General features: G+C 49.1%; 1 protein-coding gene across 1 annotated transcript in view; it reads left to right on the forward strand.

Moving 5' to 3' along the window:
• The first annotated feature begins 9,403 nt into the window (after positions 1-9,403).
• The window catches only part of SNTB2 (syntrophin beta 2), a 28,399-nt gene continuing 15,793 nt past the window's right edge, over positions 9,404-22,009 (forward strand). The window contains exon 1 of the mRNA XM_066584001.1: positions 9,404-10,016. Within this exon, the coding sequence (XP_066440098.1) occupies positions 9,479-10,016 (538 nt within the window). The 5' untranslated portion in view covers positions 9,404-9,478. The remainder of the gene's footprint in view (positions 10,017-22,009) is intronic.

Genomic DNA, 22,009 nt, shown 5'->3' on the forward strand with positions numbered 1-22,009 from the left:
ATTTAATCCTAACCCCTTAGCGTCTAAGCGGTTTAGATAGGGAGGGAGTTCCCTCTGTCACCACATTGTCCCTGCGCCTCAATTGTGGGCTGGCCAGGAGGGGTGTTCATGCGCTGCCATACTCTGTGGGACAAGCTGTGGCCGGGCTATCTGCATGACGGGTAACAATCCCTTTAGCTACAAGGATCGGAAACCTCGATCCCAGCAGCTGCTAAGGGTTGGCTCTCAAAAACAGCAGCCACCCTTGGAGTATGGTATGGGTTCAGCGCCTGGCCCCGCTCACATCCAACGTACATGTGGAAGTAAGAAAAGTAACAATATAATACAAGGTAAAGTTATCATTCCCTTTATACTGTACAGTGAATAATGGGAAAAATAACAAATAATGTAGAAAATGTACTAAAATTGCGGTATTGCTGGATATTTTCCTTTTCCAACCAAAAAGGGCTTATAACATTTATAATACTGCAGTATAGCCGCAATTAGAACTTGTTATGCAACAACAGTTGTATCGATGGAAAATAAAAAAAGTTATGGCTGCCGGAAGACGAGGATGAAAAAAAATGGTCCTAAAGTTCAAAAGCGGCTGCGGCGGTAAGTTCTCCCTGCCAGAAATCTGGGCTGATGTAAGGCTCCCCCTGGTGGTGGTCAGCTTGTTATGCAGCTTGGTAAATAATAATAGGTTTTTTTGGGGGGGGGGGGGGGGGGGGGGGTTTGCAACTTTTTCCTGCTGATGTAGATGATGGTTCTTGTTTGCAGCTTGTGAACAGCCCCTCTCACTGCTACTTCCCATACGGTCAGCGGCCGTGCCGGGGTCAGCGCACTTAGCAACCACTAATTGTTAGTAGACTCCCTCATTATTTATTTAGAGCCGTTATTTCTCACTGGTTTCTTCATTAAGACTGCCGGCTGACGTCTCTCTTCACAAACGGGAATTATGGCATCTTATGCGGTGATTCATGAGGGCGAATATCAAGGAGGGGAATCGTCATCAGCCGCTACTGATGGGCAGATCATTGCTGGTGACCCAATAATGGAGAACTGATGCTGTTCTACTGCAGCAAAGAGAAAACCCAGAAAGGGCTCTCATCGAAGAAGTCTGTCTGTTCATTCACCGTCGTTGGAAAGAAAGAAAATAAAGAATATTGTACTTTTGCAGGCTTTCTGTTAAAGGGAACCTGTCATCAGGATTTGGGCCCCTAAGCCGCCATTACTGCTGTATTATATGTGGGTAGCCCATATTGAGAATGAGTTGGTTTTTTCCCTTTAAGTTACTACTTTTTCATTAGCCAGAGATCCCTATATGAACTTTTCCCACCATGTACAGGGGAAGACAAAAATATGGAAACACTGTACGAAATGCATGTCTTAAAATCAGTCTCTACATGTCTTATTGAAATGTGATCTGTAATCGCATATAACTTAAGTGGTGGTAATATGACACAGATCCTGCCAGGCAGAAGTGAACATCTCCCAGAGCAACTAGGTTTTATTTCTCAAGGGTTTGAGCCACTCATCTGCTGTTACCAACTGGCTCCCAAAACCACCCGGAGCAGGGCAAGAGGTGAAGTAAAAACAAATTGGGCAGGAAAGCTCTCAGCCAAGCAGGGGTCAAAAGGGCAGCTCTGTTCTAATGATTAAAATCCAATACGTTTTGTATGGTGTTTCCATATTTTTGCCCAATCCCCCGTATGTTAATGAGTAGTATGACATCACCTTGAAGGCTGTCCTGGCTTCGTGAACACCCCTGTGCTGTTCACTGCCCATTTTGTGCACAGGATTAGTTGAAGATCCCAGCTCACTTCATCGTTCACTCGCACATGTGCTGGGGAGGGAAGGAGGAGGCATCAGAAGCGCCACAAGATGTCACAGTGTTTAGGCGCTGGCACAAGTGGCCGATGCCTCCTTGCCTTCCACATGCACAAGTGATCGATAAAGTAGATTACTTCTGCGCCACATCTCACAGACGAGGCCAGGAGAGGCACATTGGACTCATTCAACATATGTGGCAGGCAAAGTTTACATTGGGATTTCTGGCTGGAGGTTTAGGTGTCTAAATCTTGGTGATAGGTTGCCTTTAAGTCCTGCCTGTGGCAAGGCTTAATAGAAGAAGCTCCCTTTAGAAGCCCTCCACAATCTCGAACACTGGCTGCTTATGGAGAGCGCTCATCTTCTGAGCCCACTCCACGTACAGACACCTGTATGGTGGATGTCAGCAAGCGTTGGCCACCTTTATATATAAAAAGTCCAACCCAGATAGACAGGGCCAAGAGGAAAGGAAGGCCAAAGAGGGCCAATCGGCACCATCGCCGAAGCAAGCAATTCGGAATTGGGTGGCTAAAATCGAAGATCGTGGGAGCAGGAAACCGCACTTCCTGCAGAGAAATGTGTCTGTCCTATGACTGAACTGAACAGCCCCAGATGGAACATCCTTGGCTAGAACTGGCTTCCATCATGCCCTCCGGAATTTCCCCAGACAAACTAGTGCAGCACGCTGTGCTACTTCACCTGCGATTTTGGGTTGGATCTGTGCTGGTGGCCCCAAACGGAGCCTATGATGGGTATATTGACACACAGGCACATGCAGTGAAATACTCAATGAGAGGCGCTGGTGGATGAGGTCGCCTCATGTGCCCCTTCATTGGCGCAAATTTGTTAGAGTGATGGCGTCGCTGTGAGGAGGCGTGTATCAGTAGATAACACTAGTGAGGGTTTGTCTAGGCAATGAAGGGTTAATAGTATATGGAAAAGCGTAGCTACCATGGGAATAACTAGTGCTGTAATACTGGCAGAGCCGCCAACATTACCAAGAGGGCCAAGAAACTTTTAGTGCAGTTTTGATAAACTCTTCCTGATCTGGACAATGAGGCACTTTCTCCGTTTTGGCGCGTTCCTCTTGGCTCGCCCGTGTTTACAGTCAGTGATACCTCGCTGAACATTACAAACCTCTGTGATAGCATCCTCAGGAAGGAAGGAAGAAACGCCTCCCAGATAAGCAGCTGTGACACTGCGCATAATTCACCTAGTTGTTGGATCTGGGAAATCAGCTATTGTACGCTGAGCGTTCTAGGAAGACCTGGCGGGAGTTCGTGCGTACGCCGCTGAGGGAGCATTAACCTCTAATGGATGCTTCCTGGAAGCTCATCTAATAGACAATAGACAGTTTTCCCTAAAGTATTAAACTCCTGATGTGTTCAAGTTCTTAAATGGGACCCGTCACATTGGAAATGGAATCCAATCTGCGGCAGCATGTTACAGAGCTGGAGGAGCCGAGCGGAATGATATACGTGATTGTGTAGAAGTAGACAGTCATCCGAACATCCACTCTTTCTAGGCTTAGGGGTCCAGTGGGCGGTCCTGATAGTGATTGGCAGCTATTTCTGAAGCCCAGTCATATAGGGAACCGCCCACTGGACCCCTGAACCCTGAAAGACCAGAGGTTTGCATGAATTATTGTCTACTTCTACACATCCGAGTTAGCGCGTGTTCACACAGGTGAGTTTTACGTACAAGTTCCGTCTGATAGCGATATGGATGGAACATGCGTGTGTTAATAGCACACTGATTGCAATGAGTTTCTCAGACCGATATCACGGTCGCCTATGTGAATGCACACGAAGGCTAACTTCGGATGGGCAAGTGCGATATCGGCCCTATATTGAACTCGCCGAAATGCAATTTCCCTGCGGATGTGAGACGCTTTTGTTTTAAAACCGCCTTGCATCACTTTGCAGGAGTAAATGATCCTCTGCTGCGGATAGTGGAGTTTCACTGGTCCCATTGAAATAATCACAGTGCATTGTGGGAAAAAAATCGCTCCTGTGTATGACCCCTATCAAAAGATGGGTTCAAATTCGTGCAAGATTTGTGTCTCGCAACGCACGATTCTTGCGCAATTTTCTCGCCCCATATGAAGCCGACCTCAGAGAAAACCCCTGTCAAGGGATCCCCCGTGCACTAAAATAACATAAGAAGTTACCTCTGCCGGCTCTCCCATTTGTCCGCGACTGTGACATCCGGTAAACCTGCTGCAGCAGCCAATGACAGCGCTCAGCCGTGATTGCTGAGCGCTGTCAATGGCTGCTTCAGCTTGTTTGTAGAGGGGCTCAGCATGCAAACTCACGTCACAGGGAGACCAGAGTTGGCGGCAAAGGATGACCGGGGAAGCGAGGAGAGGTGAGCAACTGCTGATTTCCTATTTTAATGCATGGGGGATTCTGTGACACGGGTGACCTTAAAGGGGTGGTCTCGCGAAACCAAGTGGGGTTATACACTTCTGTATGGCCATATTAATGCACTTTGTAATATACATCGTGCATTAATTATGAGCCATACAGAAGTTATTCACTTACCTGCTCCGTTGCTAGCGTCCTCGTCTCCATGGTTCCGTCTAAATTCGCTGGCAGCTTGCTGTTTTAGACGCGCTTGCGCAGTCCGGTCTTCTCCTTTCAGCACGAGCCGCTTCAGTGTGCTGCCCGCTACAGCTCTTCTGCGCATGCGCAGACGAGCTGTCACTGCTCGGGAGCGCGCTACAGCGGCCATTCTGTACTTTCCTCTGTTAGAGGAAGGTGCAGAGCTGCCGAGCTGTCCGGAGAAGCCGCCCAGCTGTCCCGCCGTCCAGCTGTCCTGGTAAGTGATGGGCCGGGGGGGCTGCCGCTGCGCCGGGCTGCGCCGGGGGGGGGGGGCTGTCGCTGCGATGGGGGTGGGGGCTGTCTGTCGCTGCACCGGGGGAACTAGCGCTGGGCCGGGGGGGGCTGTCGCTGGGCCGGGGGGGGCTGTCGCTAGGCCGGGGGAACTAGCGCTGGGCCGGGGGGGGGGGGGGCTGTCGCTGCGCCGGGGGAACTAGCGCTGGGTCGGGGGGGGGGCTGTCGCTGCGCCGGTTACCTTCTGCCTGGCGGTGGGTGACTGGTCGGCCGTGTTCACTCCAGGGGTCCGGTCGGCGGCTGCGGGGCGTCGTGTTGTCATGGAGACACAGCTGGTAGCGTCTCGGGAGCGCGCACGTCGGGCTGCAGCTAGCGACGGGAAAAGAGCCGGCGGCCATCTTGGGGAAACTTTTATAAGTTGCTGAAACGCTGGAACGGTAAGTACAAACCAGCTAGAAATGTCATTTACAGGGGGGCTTAGTAATGTGTACTTAATGGGGGGGACTGGGCAAAAAAAAAAATTCACTGCTTCCTCGAGACATCTCCTTTAACTTAAAGAACCCCTTTAACCCCTTCAGTGACAGGTTTATTATTACCATGTCAGCACAGCAAGCCCCGGAGATTTTCCTGAGGTCATTTTAAGTGGCAAATGTGCACAGTGGCACAATAACTGTGTGTCCTGGCTAGCATTTCAGCACTAGAGCTGTCCACGGAAATCTTTCGGGGTTTAACTGCATGATCAGTGCAGCAAGCCCCGGAGATTTTCCGGGTGTGCCACTAAAGGGGTTAATACAAATATGACACATGATTCTAAGGAAATCATCAGTGATTGGGATGCTGCATCACAGATTTGCAGTAACTGAAAGCTCTGTGCAGTGCCAAAGCGACCGGTGTGATCCATAACGTAAAGGGCTAATCAGCGTTACACCAGAGACAGCGCCGCACCTGCCCACTGGTTGGGTCTGGCACTGCAGTTCTCCAGTGGATTTCTGCTCATTTGTGGTTGTCACTTTCCTCGCCTGCTCAAAGTAGACCCTATTTACTACACCAGTACTAATTGTCCTAATACTGCCCCCTATGGACAAGAATCATGTAGGAGAATTTGTATATTTTGAAATGTGATTCCCATTCACCCCCCTCAGCCCCTAACTGGTTAAACCTAAGAAAAATCTTGAATACCACATAAAAGACAAGTATAAATCTGCCCGTAAAACTATTTATACCGCGGCAAATATTTATATAGGAGAACAGAGAAGTTCAGAATGATTACAAAATCTGCCGACCGCACAGGAAGCGTCGCTATGAAATACAGATGGAGGGATACACATCCTAATCTGAGCAGTGCACCATGGGTATGAATTAAGATAATATTCTTCATGCAGTCCTTTAACGCACTCCTTTTTCTACTGTACAAAGAAGCACCCTGAGAAGATGACGTGACGTCCTGATTTGAGGATGTGAAGAAACTGCGTAGCTAGCAATCGCTTCATAGAAGGCTATCAGAGGGATGTCTGGTTCTTCAGGAAGCGTGATTGGTCTCAGTAAGAGAATCCAAGTACTCTTGTGGATATGATAGCTTTTAATGGCTAACAAAAATACATGATGTTATAGCAAGCTTTTGGGTTCTTTCTTATTGACCCTTCATCAGGCTAAAATGAAACTGGTTTGGGTGGCACACAATTATAACATACAGATGCAGGGGTGGAGGGGACACCTCGGGGGAAGGGGGGGGGGAGGGGGACACCGCTCTTGATCTAAATAAATGTTCACACACACAAATTTGAAATTTAAAATAATACCAATCTGAGCAAAGAGATCTGAGCTTAATCAGTCCACTGAGCTGAGGAATGTGACAGTTTTATGATGTCTGTTATCTCTACTTGAACTGCACATGGAAGGAGATGGAAACACGACCTCCGCAGCACCACCTATTGGATGGCAACATTCTTACAATCAATTTCTGAATTTTTATGAGAAAAACAAACAATGATTGGGAATAGGACATCCGTCTTGACCTCCTTCAGACTTTTCATATTCTCCACTCATACAAGAATCCCGGGCTGAGGTTCATTCCATTCTTGAGGATCTCAAACATGGCCATAAATTAATACTCCCAAATTCTTCTGTGACGCTGTGATTTGAAGTTGCCCTTCAGTATGATAACTCATCTGCTCTATGCTGTGTCCGTGACCACAAAAAGGTTTTGCCACAGGTAATTCCGTCTTTTCCTCTCCAATGGAGTCGTGATGAGATCTCATCCTGGCTGTCAGTTTTTGTCCTGTTTCTCCCCAATATAGCCGCACTAAAAAAACCAGCACCTAAAAAGATAGGACATCAGCGACTGAAATTCCCTGCTGCACGAAAAGGTAAGACCTGACCTGTCTTTGGTGTGTAAAGCATAGGAGCCTCCATAAACTATTATGGGAGCCTATGCAAGGTGGCCGCAAAGGGAGATGAAGGGATTCCCCAGCAGCGCAGATTCCAGGGTTCCCCTGCAGGGGAGATGTGAATGAGCCCTGAGGATGTGGTTGGGAGAACTACAAAGGACAGTAGGAAGACCCGTCCTATGAAGAAATACCACCAGGGCAGTGCTGGTTATTAGCCATAAGCCTGCGCTGCCCTCTAGCTGTAATTCGGAGGGGCATATCTACAGTATATAGCGGGTGTTGCTGTCACACCTGGGCCCTGAGGGGGTCCAGACGAACACAGACCGATTTAAATGGCTATTTAACCTAATGAGTTCCAAATGTGTTCCCCCCCCCCCCACACTGAATTGTGCTGTTTTTCACACATCTGCTTGTGTATTGCGCACATATTTGCAGCCCCCCCCCCCCCCCCCCACCATAGACTCCTATGAGGACCTCTGGTGCACAAAAGTAAAGCATGCTGCGTTTTTTTCAAAACACACAAAAAGAAGGATCTGAAATCAATGGGTTCTATTCTCTGCGCATTGCGCACGCAAATTATGCGCACGCAAATACTCTGGTCTGAAGGAGCGCTTACACTTGTTATTCAAGGGTTAATATAATCTAGTCCAAAGCTTGTAGAAGCAGCGTGCTCTTATGGCCGCCTGCAGACAGGCGGAAATTCCACGGCGGGATTTCCCGCGGCATTTCCGCCGCTGGAAGCTGCCATAGGATTGCGTTAACAAACACAATCCTAGGCAGACGGCCGCGATTTGGCCGAGCGAAATCTCGTGCAGCAAGCAATTCGCGGCATGCTCTATTTCTGTGCGGGACTCGTCAATCTGCGGCTGCCGGCTCTGCTCTGTGCATGAAAGATCTGGGGCCGCGGGAGAGGTAAGTGCCCGCGCTGCATTTTGCAGACGCCCGGGTCGGGTCCCGCTGCGAGAATTCTCGCAGCCGGATCCGACCCGGCCGTCTGCAGGCAGCCTATAGCGGGGCTTTGAGAGTTTCATGGAGACCATGTTTAGTAGTTGCATCTGCCTTCTTTTGGCCCCCTTCACACGAGCATATGCATATTTGCGCACATCTCAGCGCTGTTTATTTGCGAATAAACTATGCTTTTTAGTGCGTGCAACGGCGTATTTTACGGTACTTATTGCTTGCGCCAAACAAAGATGTGCCAATAGAAATGGCTAATTAATTCCAGATCTGTTATTTTTCCTACACAATTTGGCATCTCCTAGCGTTTTGCGTGCCCTTTTGCGCGTGCCCATTGACTTCCAGGGAACTTTGAGTGCGCAAATGTGCAGGAACATAGAGTAAGCTGCGTTTCCTTTATTACGTGAGTGACATGCGCAGGAAAATACTCACATGTGAACTAAGCCGTTGAAATACGGAGTTCCAGTCTCTGCGTATTGCGCGCTCGCGGTGACTTCACACGGTTGACGTCTCCTGTTCGCTCTCCGACGATCATCGTTAATTCATTTGGACACATAAGAGAACTCAGATCCCAGTGGTCTTATCAGCGATTCTAAATTTAAAGGGGCACTCCAACGCCAAGTTTACGCCGCCGTGTCCCTTTGTGCCGTCTCTGAGCATTGGCACGTATGCTGCTACCTCGCAGGAAAGCGCAGACATCTGGAATCTGCTGGCTGAAGAGCAACACATGCTCCCTCCAGAATGTCCGTGCCTGGATGATTCTCCTCGCTCTTCTTGGCGCTGCTGCACAGATTTAGGTGGAGCTCACATACTTTCAGATCTTTAGAGGGGTATTCCAAGAGTTTTCGAAGAAGATCCGTGGAGGTCTGAGAACAGATGTCCTAAGGGACTGATCTTAAAGGGAAACTCCAGGGAAAATGGACTTTTCGGAGACTCCTTTATGTGACGCTGGCATCTGCTGGGCAAAACTTAAAGGGGGTGTGCGGGATATTTTTTTTTTTTTTTCTGAAAATGGGTAAAACATAATAAAGAGCGGATACTGCCCTCGCACGCCCCCTGCCGGCTATTCCGAGTCTCCGCTGTGTTGTAATGATTACAAGCTGCAGCAGCCTATGTACAGGCTACAGCGATCGGAAGGACAGCGCTGCAGCGTCTACGATACTCCAACTCCCAGCATGCCCTGAAGGTCTACCCCTGTCGTTCTACATAGTATCAAAGATTTTGATACAACTACAAGTCCCAGCATGCCATGACAGCTGTAGCGTTCTCCCGCACGATGTGACCTGTGCGCGGCCCCAGCTAACCTGCGTGTTATCCGCCGCTAGGTGTCGCTGCCGAGCATACATCCCTGGATGGGATCGCAACTCCAGCTGTCCTGCATGCCATCGGCCGCCAGGGGTCGCCGCGCAGCATGTCTCTGTATGGGGCCGGGAGGAGGGAGCCGCTGACACTGGCAGGAAGTCCGCGCTGGAGGCGGCTGCTCTCCCCACCATGGCCGTGTGGACCCGAGCCTCCAAGTCCGGGCTGCTGGAGCTGCTGCTGCAGGACCACTGGGTGCGGGTCCAGGGGGAGCTCTCCGGGGAGACCCTGAGCCTGACCTCGGAGCAGGAACCGCCCGCCGCCGCACTCAATGGCATGAGCAATGGCACGAGCAATGGCACGGAATCGGCTCCCGGCAGCCCCCGCAGGGGCCCCGGCGCTGCTGCAGGCTCAGACTGCGAGTCCGGCGTGGGCAGCCCAGGTGCCAGGCTCCCCCTGGACAGCCCGGAGGTGGGCACCGAGCCAGTGAGGAGGGTGAGAGTGGTGAAGCAGGAGTTCGGCGGACTGGGCATCAGCATCAAGGGCGGCCAGGAGAACCGCATGCCCATCCTCATCTCCAAGATCTTCCCGGGACTGGCAGCAGACAAGAGCCGGGCACTTAGGGTGGGCGATGCCATCCTGTCAGTGAATGGCACAGACCTGAGGAGTGCCACCCATGACCAGGCGGTGCAGGTGCTCAAGAAAGCTGGCAAGGAGGTGACCTTAGAAGGTTAGTGCCAACTTCAGAAAACTTCCTCAAGTGCTGCTGAAACTTTCTGCCAATCAGTGTGGCTATAAAGCTGGCCATTAATTTCTGACCATCTGGGTGATCGCAGCCCCCCTGTCTATGGGGAGGGGTCTGCCATTCGTTCAAGGGAGAAAAATGTATACTATGGCCAAAAAAAATAGCGCCACTCTTGCCTCTAGGTCGTGTCTGGTATTGCAACATCGCTCTATTGACTTGAATAGGAATAAGCTGCAATACCAGACACAGCCTGTGCACAAGAGTGGCGCTGTTACTGGAAAAACTTTCTATTGTTCCTAATTCTAGACAGATCCCTTTTTACAGAGTAACTGTACTTTAAAAAAAACAAAACTTTTTGACTTTTCAAAAGTTTGGATTAGTGGGGTCCAAGTGAGACCCCTACTGAGAGCTGAAATGAAGAGGCTGCAGTCACTTGAGCGCTGCGCCCCTTTTTAGTTGCCTATTGGCTGCTCTCAGCAGTTGCAGATGGACGCGTAGACTTCTATAGACCTCTCGGTGTCCATCTCCAGCTGTGACGAGGAGCATACGGGCAGCGATGAAGGGGGTACAGCGCTCGGGGGACTTCTGCAGCCCCTTGATTTCAGCAGGGGCCCCACTGATCATGCATCACTTTGACATGTCAAAAGTTTTTAAAAAGTGCAGTTACTCTTTAAAGGGTTTTTCCAGGCCATCAGAGCTGGCATACATCGGGCTGGAGCGGAAACCGCTGCGCCGACCCTGTATAGTGGCTGGCACTTGTAATTGCATGCACAGCTTCCATTGATTTCAATGAGGCCCCAGCCTGCAGTTACGTGCGCCAGCCACCAGATGGGGGTAGAATAGCGGCTTCTGCCCCGACCCCTGTGTACTCCGGGCACTGCCTGAAAAAACCCTCAAAGGAAGGTATCAGTAAGATGATTAGGTCATCCCTCTTTCGCTCATTGGCTACCAAATTGGGTATCCAGATGTCCTTTGGGTGGCACTTGACACTTGGCAGGTTACCAGTAAGGTGGTTCTTGATCGTCATCCAGTATCTATGGGCATCTGAATAAAATGAGGGCTGCACCCCAGGATGGGCCTGATTTCCTTCTAGTTCTCTTCTGTGCCGTGCTTACCCGCTGTGCCCTAATCCTTACCTGCTGTGCCCATTGTAACCACCTGGGACTGTACACAAGAATTAAAGGGGTATTCCCTTCTTGGCTTTTCATGGCCGAGATGGACAACCTGACTGCTCTATATCGACCACCTGTCGGAAAGAGCCGGGCGCTTAGCGCAGCGCGGTTTCTGTAGCTCTCATTGAAGCCATGGAAACAGGAGAGACGTCTTTTTGATATTAAGTTGCTAAAATCCTAATAGGTGTTTTATCAGTGCCTGGGAAAGCTGAGTGATCATTAGGGTCCTATCACACGGCTCTCCCAGACTCTGAGGCAGATCTGCCAGTCATGTGTTCCCGTATACAGGGCAGCCTTGTCATTCAGGAATCGGAGAGAGCAGAGTTCTACCAGCAGCCATATTGGTTGGCACCCAACTTTCCCAGAAGCAGAGGTACTTCAGAAGTGACGGAATAGTGACTTCCACCTCTCCTCTGTGCCCTGTAGACTTTTGCCTACATAAAATAAATCCTCCTACAGCGTCCACGGCAAGCGGTCACTTTTGTGAATGGATGATGTCTTGGTGATCCCCGATACCTTCCTGTGTGGCCGTCTCTTATTGGGCTGGATTCACACAGCTATAGAGCAAGATGGGCCTTAGAATCTCAGGTGCAGCTCACGTTGGACAGCAGACAAACGCCTATACGTGTCCTACTCTTATTCATGAAAACGGATTATTCAAAGAATAACTCCAGAGCTGCACTCACTATTCTGCTGGTGGAGTCGCTGTGTACATACATTACTTATCCTGCACTGATCCTGAGTTACATCCTGTATTATACTCCAGAGCTGCACTCACTATTATGCTGGTGCAGTCACTGTGTACATACATTACTTATCCTGTACTGATCCTGAGTTACATGCTGTATTATACCCCAGAGCTGCACTCACTATTCTGCTGGTGGAGTCACCGTGTACATACATTACTTATTCTGTACTGATCCTGAGTTACATCTTCTATTATACTCCAGAGCTGCACTCACTATTCTGCTGGTGGAGTCACTGTGTACATACATTACTTATCCTGTACTGATCCTGAGTTACATCCTGTATTATACTCCAGAGCTGCACTCACTATTCTGCTGGTGGAGTCACAGTTTACATACATTACTTATCCCGTACTGATCCTGAGTTACATCCTGTATTATACTCCAGAGCTGCACTCACTATTCTGCTGGTGGAGTCACTGTGTACATACATTACTTATCCTGTACTACTCCAGGGTTACATCCTGTATTATCCTCCAGAGCTGCACTCACTATTCTGCTGGTGGAGTCACTGTGTACATACATTACTTATCCTGTACTGATCCTGAGTTACATGCTGTATTATACTCCAGAGCTGCACTCACTATTCTGCTGGTGGAATCACTGTGTACATACATTACTTATCCTGTACTGATCCTGAGTTACATCTTCTATTATACTCCAGAGCTGCACTCACTATTCTGCTGGTGGAGTCACTGTGTACATACATTACTGATCCTGTATTGACCCTGGGTTACATCCTGTATTATCCTCCAGAGCTGCACTCACTATTCTGCTGGTGGAGTCACTGTGTGAGTGCAATGTCAGACTTACAAGTGCGTTTCTCGGACTTATGTTGCAGTCCTGCGTGTAAATACAGCCTGAAGGAAAAAAAACAACAAAGTTTTGACGTGTCGGAGCAATTTGTCGAAAGTTTTGGTCAGTAGGGTCTGGGTACTGAGACCCCCCTGATATCACCTGAGCGCTGTGCTCCTTGGGCTGTCTTTACTATCTGTCTCCTGAAGACAGCCGCATAGACTTCTATAGACATGTGTCCATCTTCAGCTGCCGAGAGTCGGTGATGGGCGACAAAAGGGCACAGTTCTTCATTAAGCGCTGCAGATCCTCGGCTTCAGTAACCCGGACCCCACAGATCAAAACTTCTGACATGTCGCTCCTGCATCAAAAGTTTTTGATAAAAGCAGAAACTCTTTACAGTGGGGATATCCCTTTAAATGCCCCTCACCTTTCCCGCAGTGTCACCTGTAACCTTGTAAGGCTGCCCATAGACACTAGATGATCTGGGGTCTACTGACTGCCTGTTCCTCTGCACCAACACCTCACATCGGCGATAACATTGATTGACCGTGCCCCGCTTTACTCTAGGGGTTCACTTTTTTTTTTACTTCTGCAGGACTCTATAGGACGCCCCCTACAGGTTGACTCTGCTGATAACTTTTTGGGTTGCCCCTGACCCGGCAGACGCCTCTCTAGTATCTACGGGCAGGTTTGTTCCAGAAATCGGGGTGTGTTCGGTGTGAAGAATCCATTTCTCTTGCAGGCGCTCATTGCCAAAAACAAGAACTTTCTGCAGCCGTGTTAACCCTTCCTGTGCAGAGCGGTCCCTCGCTGCTCTGCTGCCTCCCAGAACGGAGGGATTTGCTGAGTCTGCGCCTGACAATACTAATAGGTCTTAAGTCGGCATTAATATTACCCCCTCCCCCCCCCCCCCCCCCCCCCCAGCCCCCGCTGATAACGGCTGTCACCTTACATGCAGCATAATCTGTTTCATTGTATTTAGGCTGAAAAGTAGGAAGATGGTGGCGTTACATTGTAACACAGCCGCGACCTATAACATCCTAATTAGGGGATTATGTCATTATCCCAGTCTCTGCTCTCTGATTGGTGGATTGTGTAGGAGCTAGAAGAAAATCCTGACATAGAGGCCGGCGGCTGTGCGGCTCGGGTATCGATAAATCTGCGCGAATTTCCGGAAATATGACATATTTGTTCCATCAAACGGTTAAAAATAATTGGCTTTGGGCAAGGGAGACGCAATATGGAACATTAAAAAAAACCCCCGATCCATTAATGGCAGTTTGCGGGCTGCGAGGAATGTTAGAAATGTGACACAGATGGTAGCACTAAAAATGTCGCAATTCATCCACACGCCGCCATGTTTCCTGAGCGTTCGCTTGGAGCCTCCGGCGCTGAATTTAGTTTAAAAATGGAATGAAAAATTGCAACTTGCTGCAAAAAGTCGGAAGTTTGGCCGGAAATAACGCAGATCCCTTTAATGGGGTCATTCCGCGCCATTCTGTGCCATCGTAGAATGGATTCGTTCGTCGAGGCGTGGCCGGTTTCCTGCTCTTCTAATAGAGCCGCCAAATGCTGATGTGAGCCAGCTCTAACTTGGGTGTCTTACTGACAGCTGATGGACTACAACTCCCAGCATTAAAGTGATTAACAATATAACAAAAGGTGCTGTACTTAACCGGCCTCTGCCGCGATCCGGCGCTGCAGCCCTGCTGTGGTCAGCTTACCTCGGCAGCCAATCGGAGGATGCAGCTCACCGTTGCGGTTGTGAGAGCTGGTGCCTATGGTGGTGACTATGGCGGGGCTTTAACAAGAGAAGCTGCAGACCTGACTCTTTCCACAGCTGCGCGTTTGCTACAATGTATCCTGAATCTGTTTATGGCCTCATGCACACAGGTGGGTTCGCAATGCGGAATCCAGGGCTGGCGTTCGCCTCTGGGTTCTGCGGGCAAATTCCGCCCATAGCATGCTATGGCAAACTGATTCTTACTGCATGCGAATGGAAATCAATTGCGGTTTCCGCTCGCGGAGGAAATGTTGCAGCATGCTCCACTTTTGCGTGGATTCCGTGCGGACGGCTTACATTGAAGCCGCCCGTCCGCAAAAGCAGGAGTTTAAAAAAAAACTCTGTATTGCGCAAGTCCAGTGGCAAGCTGTGCGAACCATCCGCAGTCCAGATTACAGAATAGCAGCTCCGCGCGGACGCCGCTGCTGGATTCCGCATGCAGAATCCGACCCGCCCGTGTGCATGTAGCCTATCTCAGGATTCCATGGAGCAGATACAGTTGTAGCAAACCCTCAGCTGTGAGAAATAGAAGCGTTGTACAAGTTTTCCGCCTCTAGGTGTAAGGGCGAATTCACACGAGCATATATAACTACGCTTTTTTTTTTTCTACACGTCCCGAACAGAACCCACTGATTCCAATGGGCGTGTTCTTTTTAGCGTATTTTCACTGCGCATTTGTTTTCATGCGTATTTACGGACTAAACTACTGTCTTTGGAGTGTGTAAAAACGCTGGTAAAAACGCACGCACTTGCATATTTACGCAACTGGAACTTACAATACGCTCATCTGAATGAGCCCTAAAAAAGATGTTTCCATTCAGTGACAGCAGGCAGAGGTTTTTTTGAAAATGGTAAAGAATTGAAGTATAATGCTTATTAAAAAGGCTCTCCGTGGCGGCTGCAGCTGGAACATCCCCCCCTCGACCCCCTGTCACATACTCAGCACAGGTTGGCAATAAGGACTTACAGACCTCCGTGTTCCCCATCTGGTGGGGTGGGAGCGGACGGGTCTCTCGGCGCTGGGTGTGCCGCCAGCATGTGCTCTGCGTGTGACCGATACATAAATGTTACAAGATGCTTGTGTTTACTCAGCTTCGTAAAACATTCGCGGGTGGTTAAAGTATGGGAGTGTTCACGGAAAACAGCGAGGGACGTGTATAAAAAAAGTTACACTGAATGGCCACTTTATTAGAGACCCCCCATCTAGTAGCACGTTGGACCTCGTTTGGCTATCAGAACTGCAGTAATTTGTTATCGTGCCCATCCACAAGTATCAGATGACCCATGGGTTGCCAAGAATACCTTCCCCGCACCAGGCTGAGAGGAAGGGGTCATCAGTTCATGCTGCTTGCGCCAAATTCTGACCTCCCATCATTAGACACAATGGAACTGGTTGTCTGATGTTATAGCCCATCCATGATTGTATACGGCTACGATTTCCTTGCACCTGCTCATCAGAACGATTCCTGACATCCTCCTTTAACCCCTTGCCGTTATAAGTTGTTTTCGTCCACAGGACCCCCTTTTGCTGGATGTTTTTTCCCTGATCGCACCATCCTCAGTATACACTTTACATGAGAAGACCACACAAGGTTGGCTGTTTTTGAATTGCTGGGTCATGGGTCTCATTTTCATGCAGGGAAACTCCAATCCTGGAAGGGCCGGGGGCTCTAATAAAGTGGCCGATCAGTGTGTGGTAGAATTTTTTAAAATATCTTTTTTTTTTTTTTACTCAAGTATCTGAAAAGTTGGTCACTTTTTATTTCAGATCAACAGCAAGACGTTTCACAGGATTTCCTCTCAAAAACAGCGCCTCTCCTGTCCACAGGTTGTGTCCGGTATTGCAGCTCATTCCCATTCACTTCTTAGAACTGCACTGCAATCCCCAACACAACCCATGGACGGGTGTGGTGCTGTTTCTGTGTCAAAACAACCATGCTTTATAATATGGAATAACCCCTTTATTGGTGGAGGAGCCTTTGATTACGGGCAGCTTCACGTGAGCGGTAAATTGCACTGCGTACTTGATGCCATGCACTATCTTTTTCATATATAATATGAGATTAGTACAGATCCTGTCCGCCATCTTTTTTGAGGAGCGCGGGTAAAGGGTGTAGCAAGTGAGTCAATACTATTGTAATATGATTGGAGTCATGTAAACCCTCCAGCCTTAGGCAAATGGGATGACAAGCGCCTGCATGCCATCTGGTTGTGTGAGAAGTCGATGACAAGTGGGACATCCCTGATCAGCGGTGGAACTCTTCATTCTGGAGCAATATATCGAATAATTCCTACATATTGTACTGGTTCCACGGGGTGCACAAATCGGAGTTCAGGGGTGCTGAATGCAGGTCACAGTCCCTCTGAACAGGACATGGGCGGAGCTTCTGGAGGAGAGTCCTGTCCATCAGAAGCCTTCCTCCAATCAAGGGGGCTGACAGATCTCCTCGTAAGGGACCACCCACGTGTCTTCTTCAGAAGACTGTAACCTGCACTCTCTGCTCTGGCTTAGGGTCCCCTACACCCTCTATTATTACGCTTTGATACCCTTATTTAAAGCACTTCTGTTTTGGGAGAGGAAATGTTGTCCCCCAGCAGTGAAGACCCCAAGAGTCTCCTGATGAAAAATAAGCATCTTCAGTGGGCTACGGAAAAGTAGTCAGTCTCTGACAAGACTGCTGCAGGAAGAATGAGCAAGTGGATTGTTTTTCTAAAGCTTTATTGAATTACCGACACGTTATAACAGACGCTGTTAGTGGTCCACGTTCATTTTTATGCACCTTTGTGCACATTGTAACATTTTGGCTGATACTGACTGCAGCTCTTCAACAGTGATGCCTCGGTTAGTGTTTGTTCTGTTTTCCTTGGGCTCATCTGGTGTATGCGGATCATTGGTGTACACTTTCTGCTTTAAATTTCCAAACTCGCATTGCACGAGTTTGGGGACCGAGGTGGCCATAACGCCTTGCTTACAGTTCCCTCTCCTGTATACAGTTCCAGTAGCAGAGAGCCGCGGGAGGTGCGGCATGCTGGAATAAGCAGTGCAATCTTTCTTCTGGTGTGTGGTGGTCATAAAACTTTTCAAACTTGTCCGGATAAACTGCAAACTCCAGTGGATTAGGAGAAGGTTAGGCTCCCTATTGTACCTAACGCTGAGCACCAAACGCCGATTTTCTGGTGTCACAATGGTGTTTTGGGATCAGGCAGGGATTTTCGGTAGACCAGCGCCTCGTATTCTGTGAATTCGTGTGACCTGATAAATGAAACCGCGCTTCGCCTGCCATAAAGTACAGTAATGGGTCCAAAAGTCCTCCAGTAATTGTAGCCGGCACCCACGTACAGTGATCTACGCATTCAGCTTTCTCGCGCTCTTTCGGTGCGTGGTATTCAGTATGGCTTCGGGGTTAGAGATTCCAGCGCTCGCCGACACGCCGTTCGCGATTCTCCATTGCAGTGAAGGATCGTTACTTCCCTGAAGTGATGCGAGGCATTAACACAAACACTCCCATCCGTGGGGACATCGCACGTTGGCGAGCGTGGTATCAGGCCGAGTTTCACGTCCCGATATCGCACTCGCCCGTGTGAAATTAGCCGAACAACCAAGAGTCCGGTGCCGGGATCAGAGGCGGACTACTTTTACGCGGCCCACCCTGCATATTACATACCCGCTATCTAAACGGGTCTGTTGGAGCAGAAGCCGCCCGCTTGGGGCTCTGAGCGGGACCCTCCCTCTCTGTTACACTCACTAAGCCTCAGCCGGTAACGATGAGATAAGACGTGTTTTATCGCTTCTCCATGGAAACTCCTTTTCTTGTCGCCAAATTTGGTAGAAGAATCCCAAAAGGAGGAACAATAGGAACGTCTGGGTGTAGATCAGCCCTCTTGTGGAGATTTAACCCAGTGTGTGCCCAGCGTATCCGGTGCCCCGTACGGGCGTGTTACATATACACCAGCGCTCTACGACACCTGCGCCTACTGGGAGTGGTAGTATAACAGCTGGAGCCGCTGGTTGGAGATCAGACAGATCAGCACTGACCCCTTTCGCCCGGCTGTGACCCCCTATTTTCAGCGACCTTTGCTGTAATGTCCTTGTATAGGGCTCATTCACGGATGCAGTTTCAGAACGTGAAATATGCGGCGTTTTCATGGACCAAAACTGTACAGTAAAATAAATTGCGCTGCGGTATGCGCAACAACAAATACGCCCGTGCGAAGGGGCCCTAAATGTGTTTAGCGCATAGGCGTATATCATGTGTATTCATATAATCCCATTGACTTTGATGAACAATTTGGGGTCTGTAATACGGACCAGAATAGAACATGCTGCGGTTTTATTTATTACACGCGTGTCGCAATACTGCAGTGCAAATCAATGATGTTTAAGCTCCTTGTACTACATGCATAAAAAATACGCATGTAATAGGGATCACAAATACGCCCTTGTGAATGAGCCCTATGGCTGTGTTCACACCCACGCCAGGGGATTCCGTTTTCCGACTCCGTCATGGGAACATTAAGGCCGCCTGCACGTGAGCGGGTCAAATTCTGCAAGCGGGAGCCCGCAGTGGAATGCGACCCTGCATACCTGTCATGTATCTTCTTTTTCAGTACTGCAGATGGACGCAGCAAGCTGCCGTCGGACATGCGCAGTTCTCGCGACCTATCCGCAATATCAATTGCGGATGGATCGCTGGTCAGACGGTGGAAGCCATGCATGTGGGCACCACACAAAAATAAAGCATGCTGCGATTTAAAAAACTCCCACCCCCCCCCCCCCCCCCCCCTCCCTCCACTCACAGGTATCGCAGTTTGTTTCTGCGCTTTTCCATAGCATGTTGTGAACGTTTTTTTTTGCTGCGGGCGCCAGCTGGGGATTCCGCAGTGCAAATCCGTTTGTGTGCAGGTGGCCTGAATGGAATCCTCTGGCCAAATGTATCTGTTTTATGATGGAACCAAGCACCGCCAAACGGACCCCACCGGCCATAATGGGGTCTGTACGGATTCCGCTCGGCCAGCCGGCATTTAACCGGATACATTTTTCTTTTTTTTTTTTTCTTCTTTTTATGCTGCGCCTTTTTTTTTTTTCTTTTTATGCTGGATCTGCGATGGAAATTTCCGAATGGAGGCTGCAAAAATCGCAGATGTGACCATTGCCTAACTAGACTCTGTGCCCTTCAGGAGTTGGGAAAAGTTGAGTGACGCTATAGCTTCCTAGAAAGGGGCGACTATTAGAATAGTATTTTGGCAAAAGGAAACCCGTCGCAAAATTTAACATTTTTTTTTAATGCATCCCCAAGGGCAGCGGGTGCTGCAGAGACCCTCCGCTGCCCACTTCTACCAGCCTCTCCATGCCACCCGCTCTCCCTTATATGGAGACTCTCCCTAATCCTCTCCTATTCTACAACAATTAATGTAATCTGCAGTTAGATAGCGGCTTCAGGCTGGATTAACCCCTCCATGTCCCTGGGGGGGAGATGTCTGGCAGGCACCATCAGGCGACTTCATTACTTCATGCTTTATTTATTCTGGGGCCCCCATTTAAGGGAAAATTATGGGAAATTCTTTCCCCCTGCCCCCTTCTTCATCGCATTACTCACATCTTATGCAACGTCCAGGAGAACTGGAAATATACTTAAGATTTTTCGCCAAATATTCCCAGTAAATTTTTGCTTTCTCGAGTTGTCAGATCCTATCCTCATATATTTGCATCCGTTAAAGCTGCTGCAAGGTTTTTGCACCCAGCTTTCCTAGGTTCCTGAATGGCAGACTTGCGTGCAGCGATGCGCCCCTTTCTCTATGGAGATGCTTCACCATGTTGATCTGCCAGACGGCGAGTAGTGAGCCCAATGGGAGCTGTAAGACCACCATATTGGGCTGAGTTCACACTAAGGGCTCAGCCACATGGGCGTAATACGTGGTGAATGGAGTCAATGAAAGTAAATGCATACGCCCATGTAAATGAGCCCCAACGTTTAGTCTTTTGTCTCATTTTGCTCCGTTCGTGGGGTCGAACAGAAAAATCCCAAGTGCTGTATCGGTCATATGCCTGACCCCACTATAATGGGGTCTGTATGGCAAACGGGCAGAAACTTTTTTTTTTTTGGGAAATGTCCAGGATTTCATGCCAGACCGGATCTGCGCTGGAGGCAGCCTTAGGGCTCATTCGCACAGGCGTACGGAATTTCGGTCCGTGAAAGATGGACTAATTTCGCTGTATGTGTACGTGCTTGTTGCGTATTCGTCGCTTACGCGCTGTTCCGTACGTCTGTGTGACATTTGTTTTTAAGCTTGGGGGGGGGGGGGGAAGCTAGAAAGCCCAATTGGCGAGTTTTTTTTACAGTCTCCTTCCAAAATGCGTAAAAATCCCAGCACGCACACATCACATCCGTGTTCACTGCTTTTTAGACGCTTCATCAGGTGACTTGCCGTACGTACGCGAATATAGGGGAGTGTGGTATAAACCACTATGGCCGCTGTAATGGTGGCTCTTATTGTTGTCACCCAGCTTTCCCATGTTCTCATGGCGTTTTTATTTTTTTTAATGCCCTTCACTCCATAAACGCTTCATCAGATGGAGTTGCCCGTCATGGTGTGAGGTAACGAGTTAGCAGCTTGGGAACAGTAATGTTGGTCATATTAGATGTCACCCAGCTTTCTCAGAGGCTGATATAATGAAGAAAGCCATAAATAATATTTAAAGGCTTATCTAGGGCGGCCGTGGAAAATAGGCCGGCACCACACACTGATGGAAGCTGACTAAAAGAAGAGCCCCTAGCAACCAATCACAACGCAGCTTTCATTTTACCTCAGCAATATAGGAAATTAAAGCTGCACTGTGATTGGTTGCTATGGGCAACACACTCTTATGAATGCTGTCGTTAGGATAATCTGTGTTGCCCCCAGCAACCAACCACAGCGCAGCTTTCATTTTACCTCAGCAGTATAAGAAATGAAATCTGCGCTGTGATTGGTTGCTAGGGGCAACACAGACAGATTTTTCCTCCGCACAGTGTGGTGTCGGCCTACTTTTTCATGGCCGACCCTGTATGTCCAGTAAATAGTCCGGGATTAAAAAAAAACATGGCTGCTTTCTTCCATAACCGGCGCCACCCCTGTCCAGGAGTTGTTTCTGGTACTGCAGCCCTGCTTTATTAAGGCAGCGTTCCCACAGCCAAGAAAATCGCATTCCTCGGAACGCATCGCCCATTGTTTTCCATGGGACGGGAAAACGCATCGCCCAAAGTGCGATGCAGGATTTCCATTGAAAAAGATGGGAAACGCTTGCCGATCCAGAGGATCGCTACTTCCCAGAAGGGATGGGAGGCGTTTTTGACAGAAAGTCTCACAGTCGCAGGTAAATCGCATGTTGGTGAGCGCGATTTCAGTCTAAATTTCACGGCCCGCATTCGCTCTCGCCCGCGTGTTGCTAGCCTTTACGTTCACCAAAAGCGGAATGAGTGCGGATTTTCCACAGCGAAA

The sequence above is a fragment of the Eleutherodactylus coqui genome, chromosome 11, assembly GCF_035609145.1.
Source record: "Eleutherodactylus coqui strain aEleCoq1 chromosome 11, aEleCoq1.hap1, whole genome shotgun sequence".
Lineage (NCBI taxonomy): Eukaryota > Metazoa > Chordata > Amphibia > Anura > Eleutherodactylidae > Eleutherodactylus > Eleutherodactylus coqui.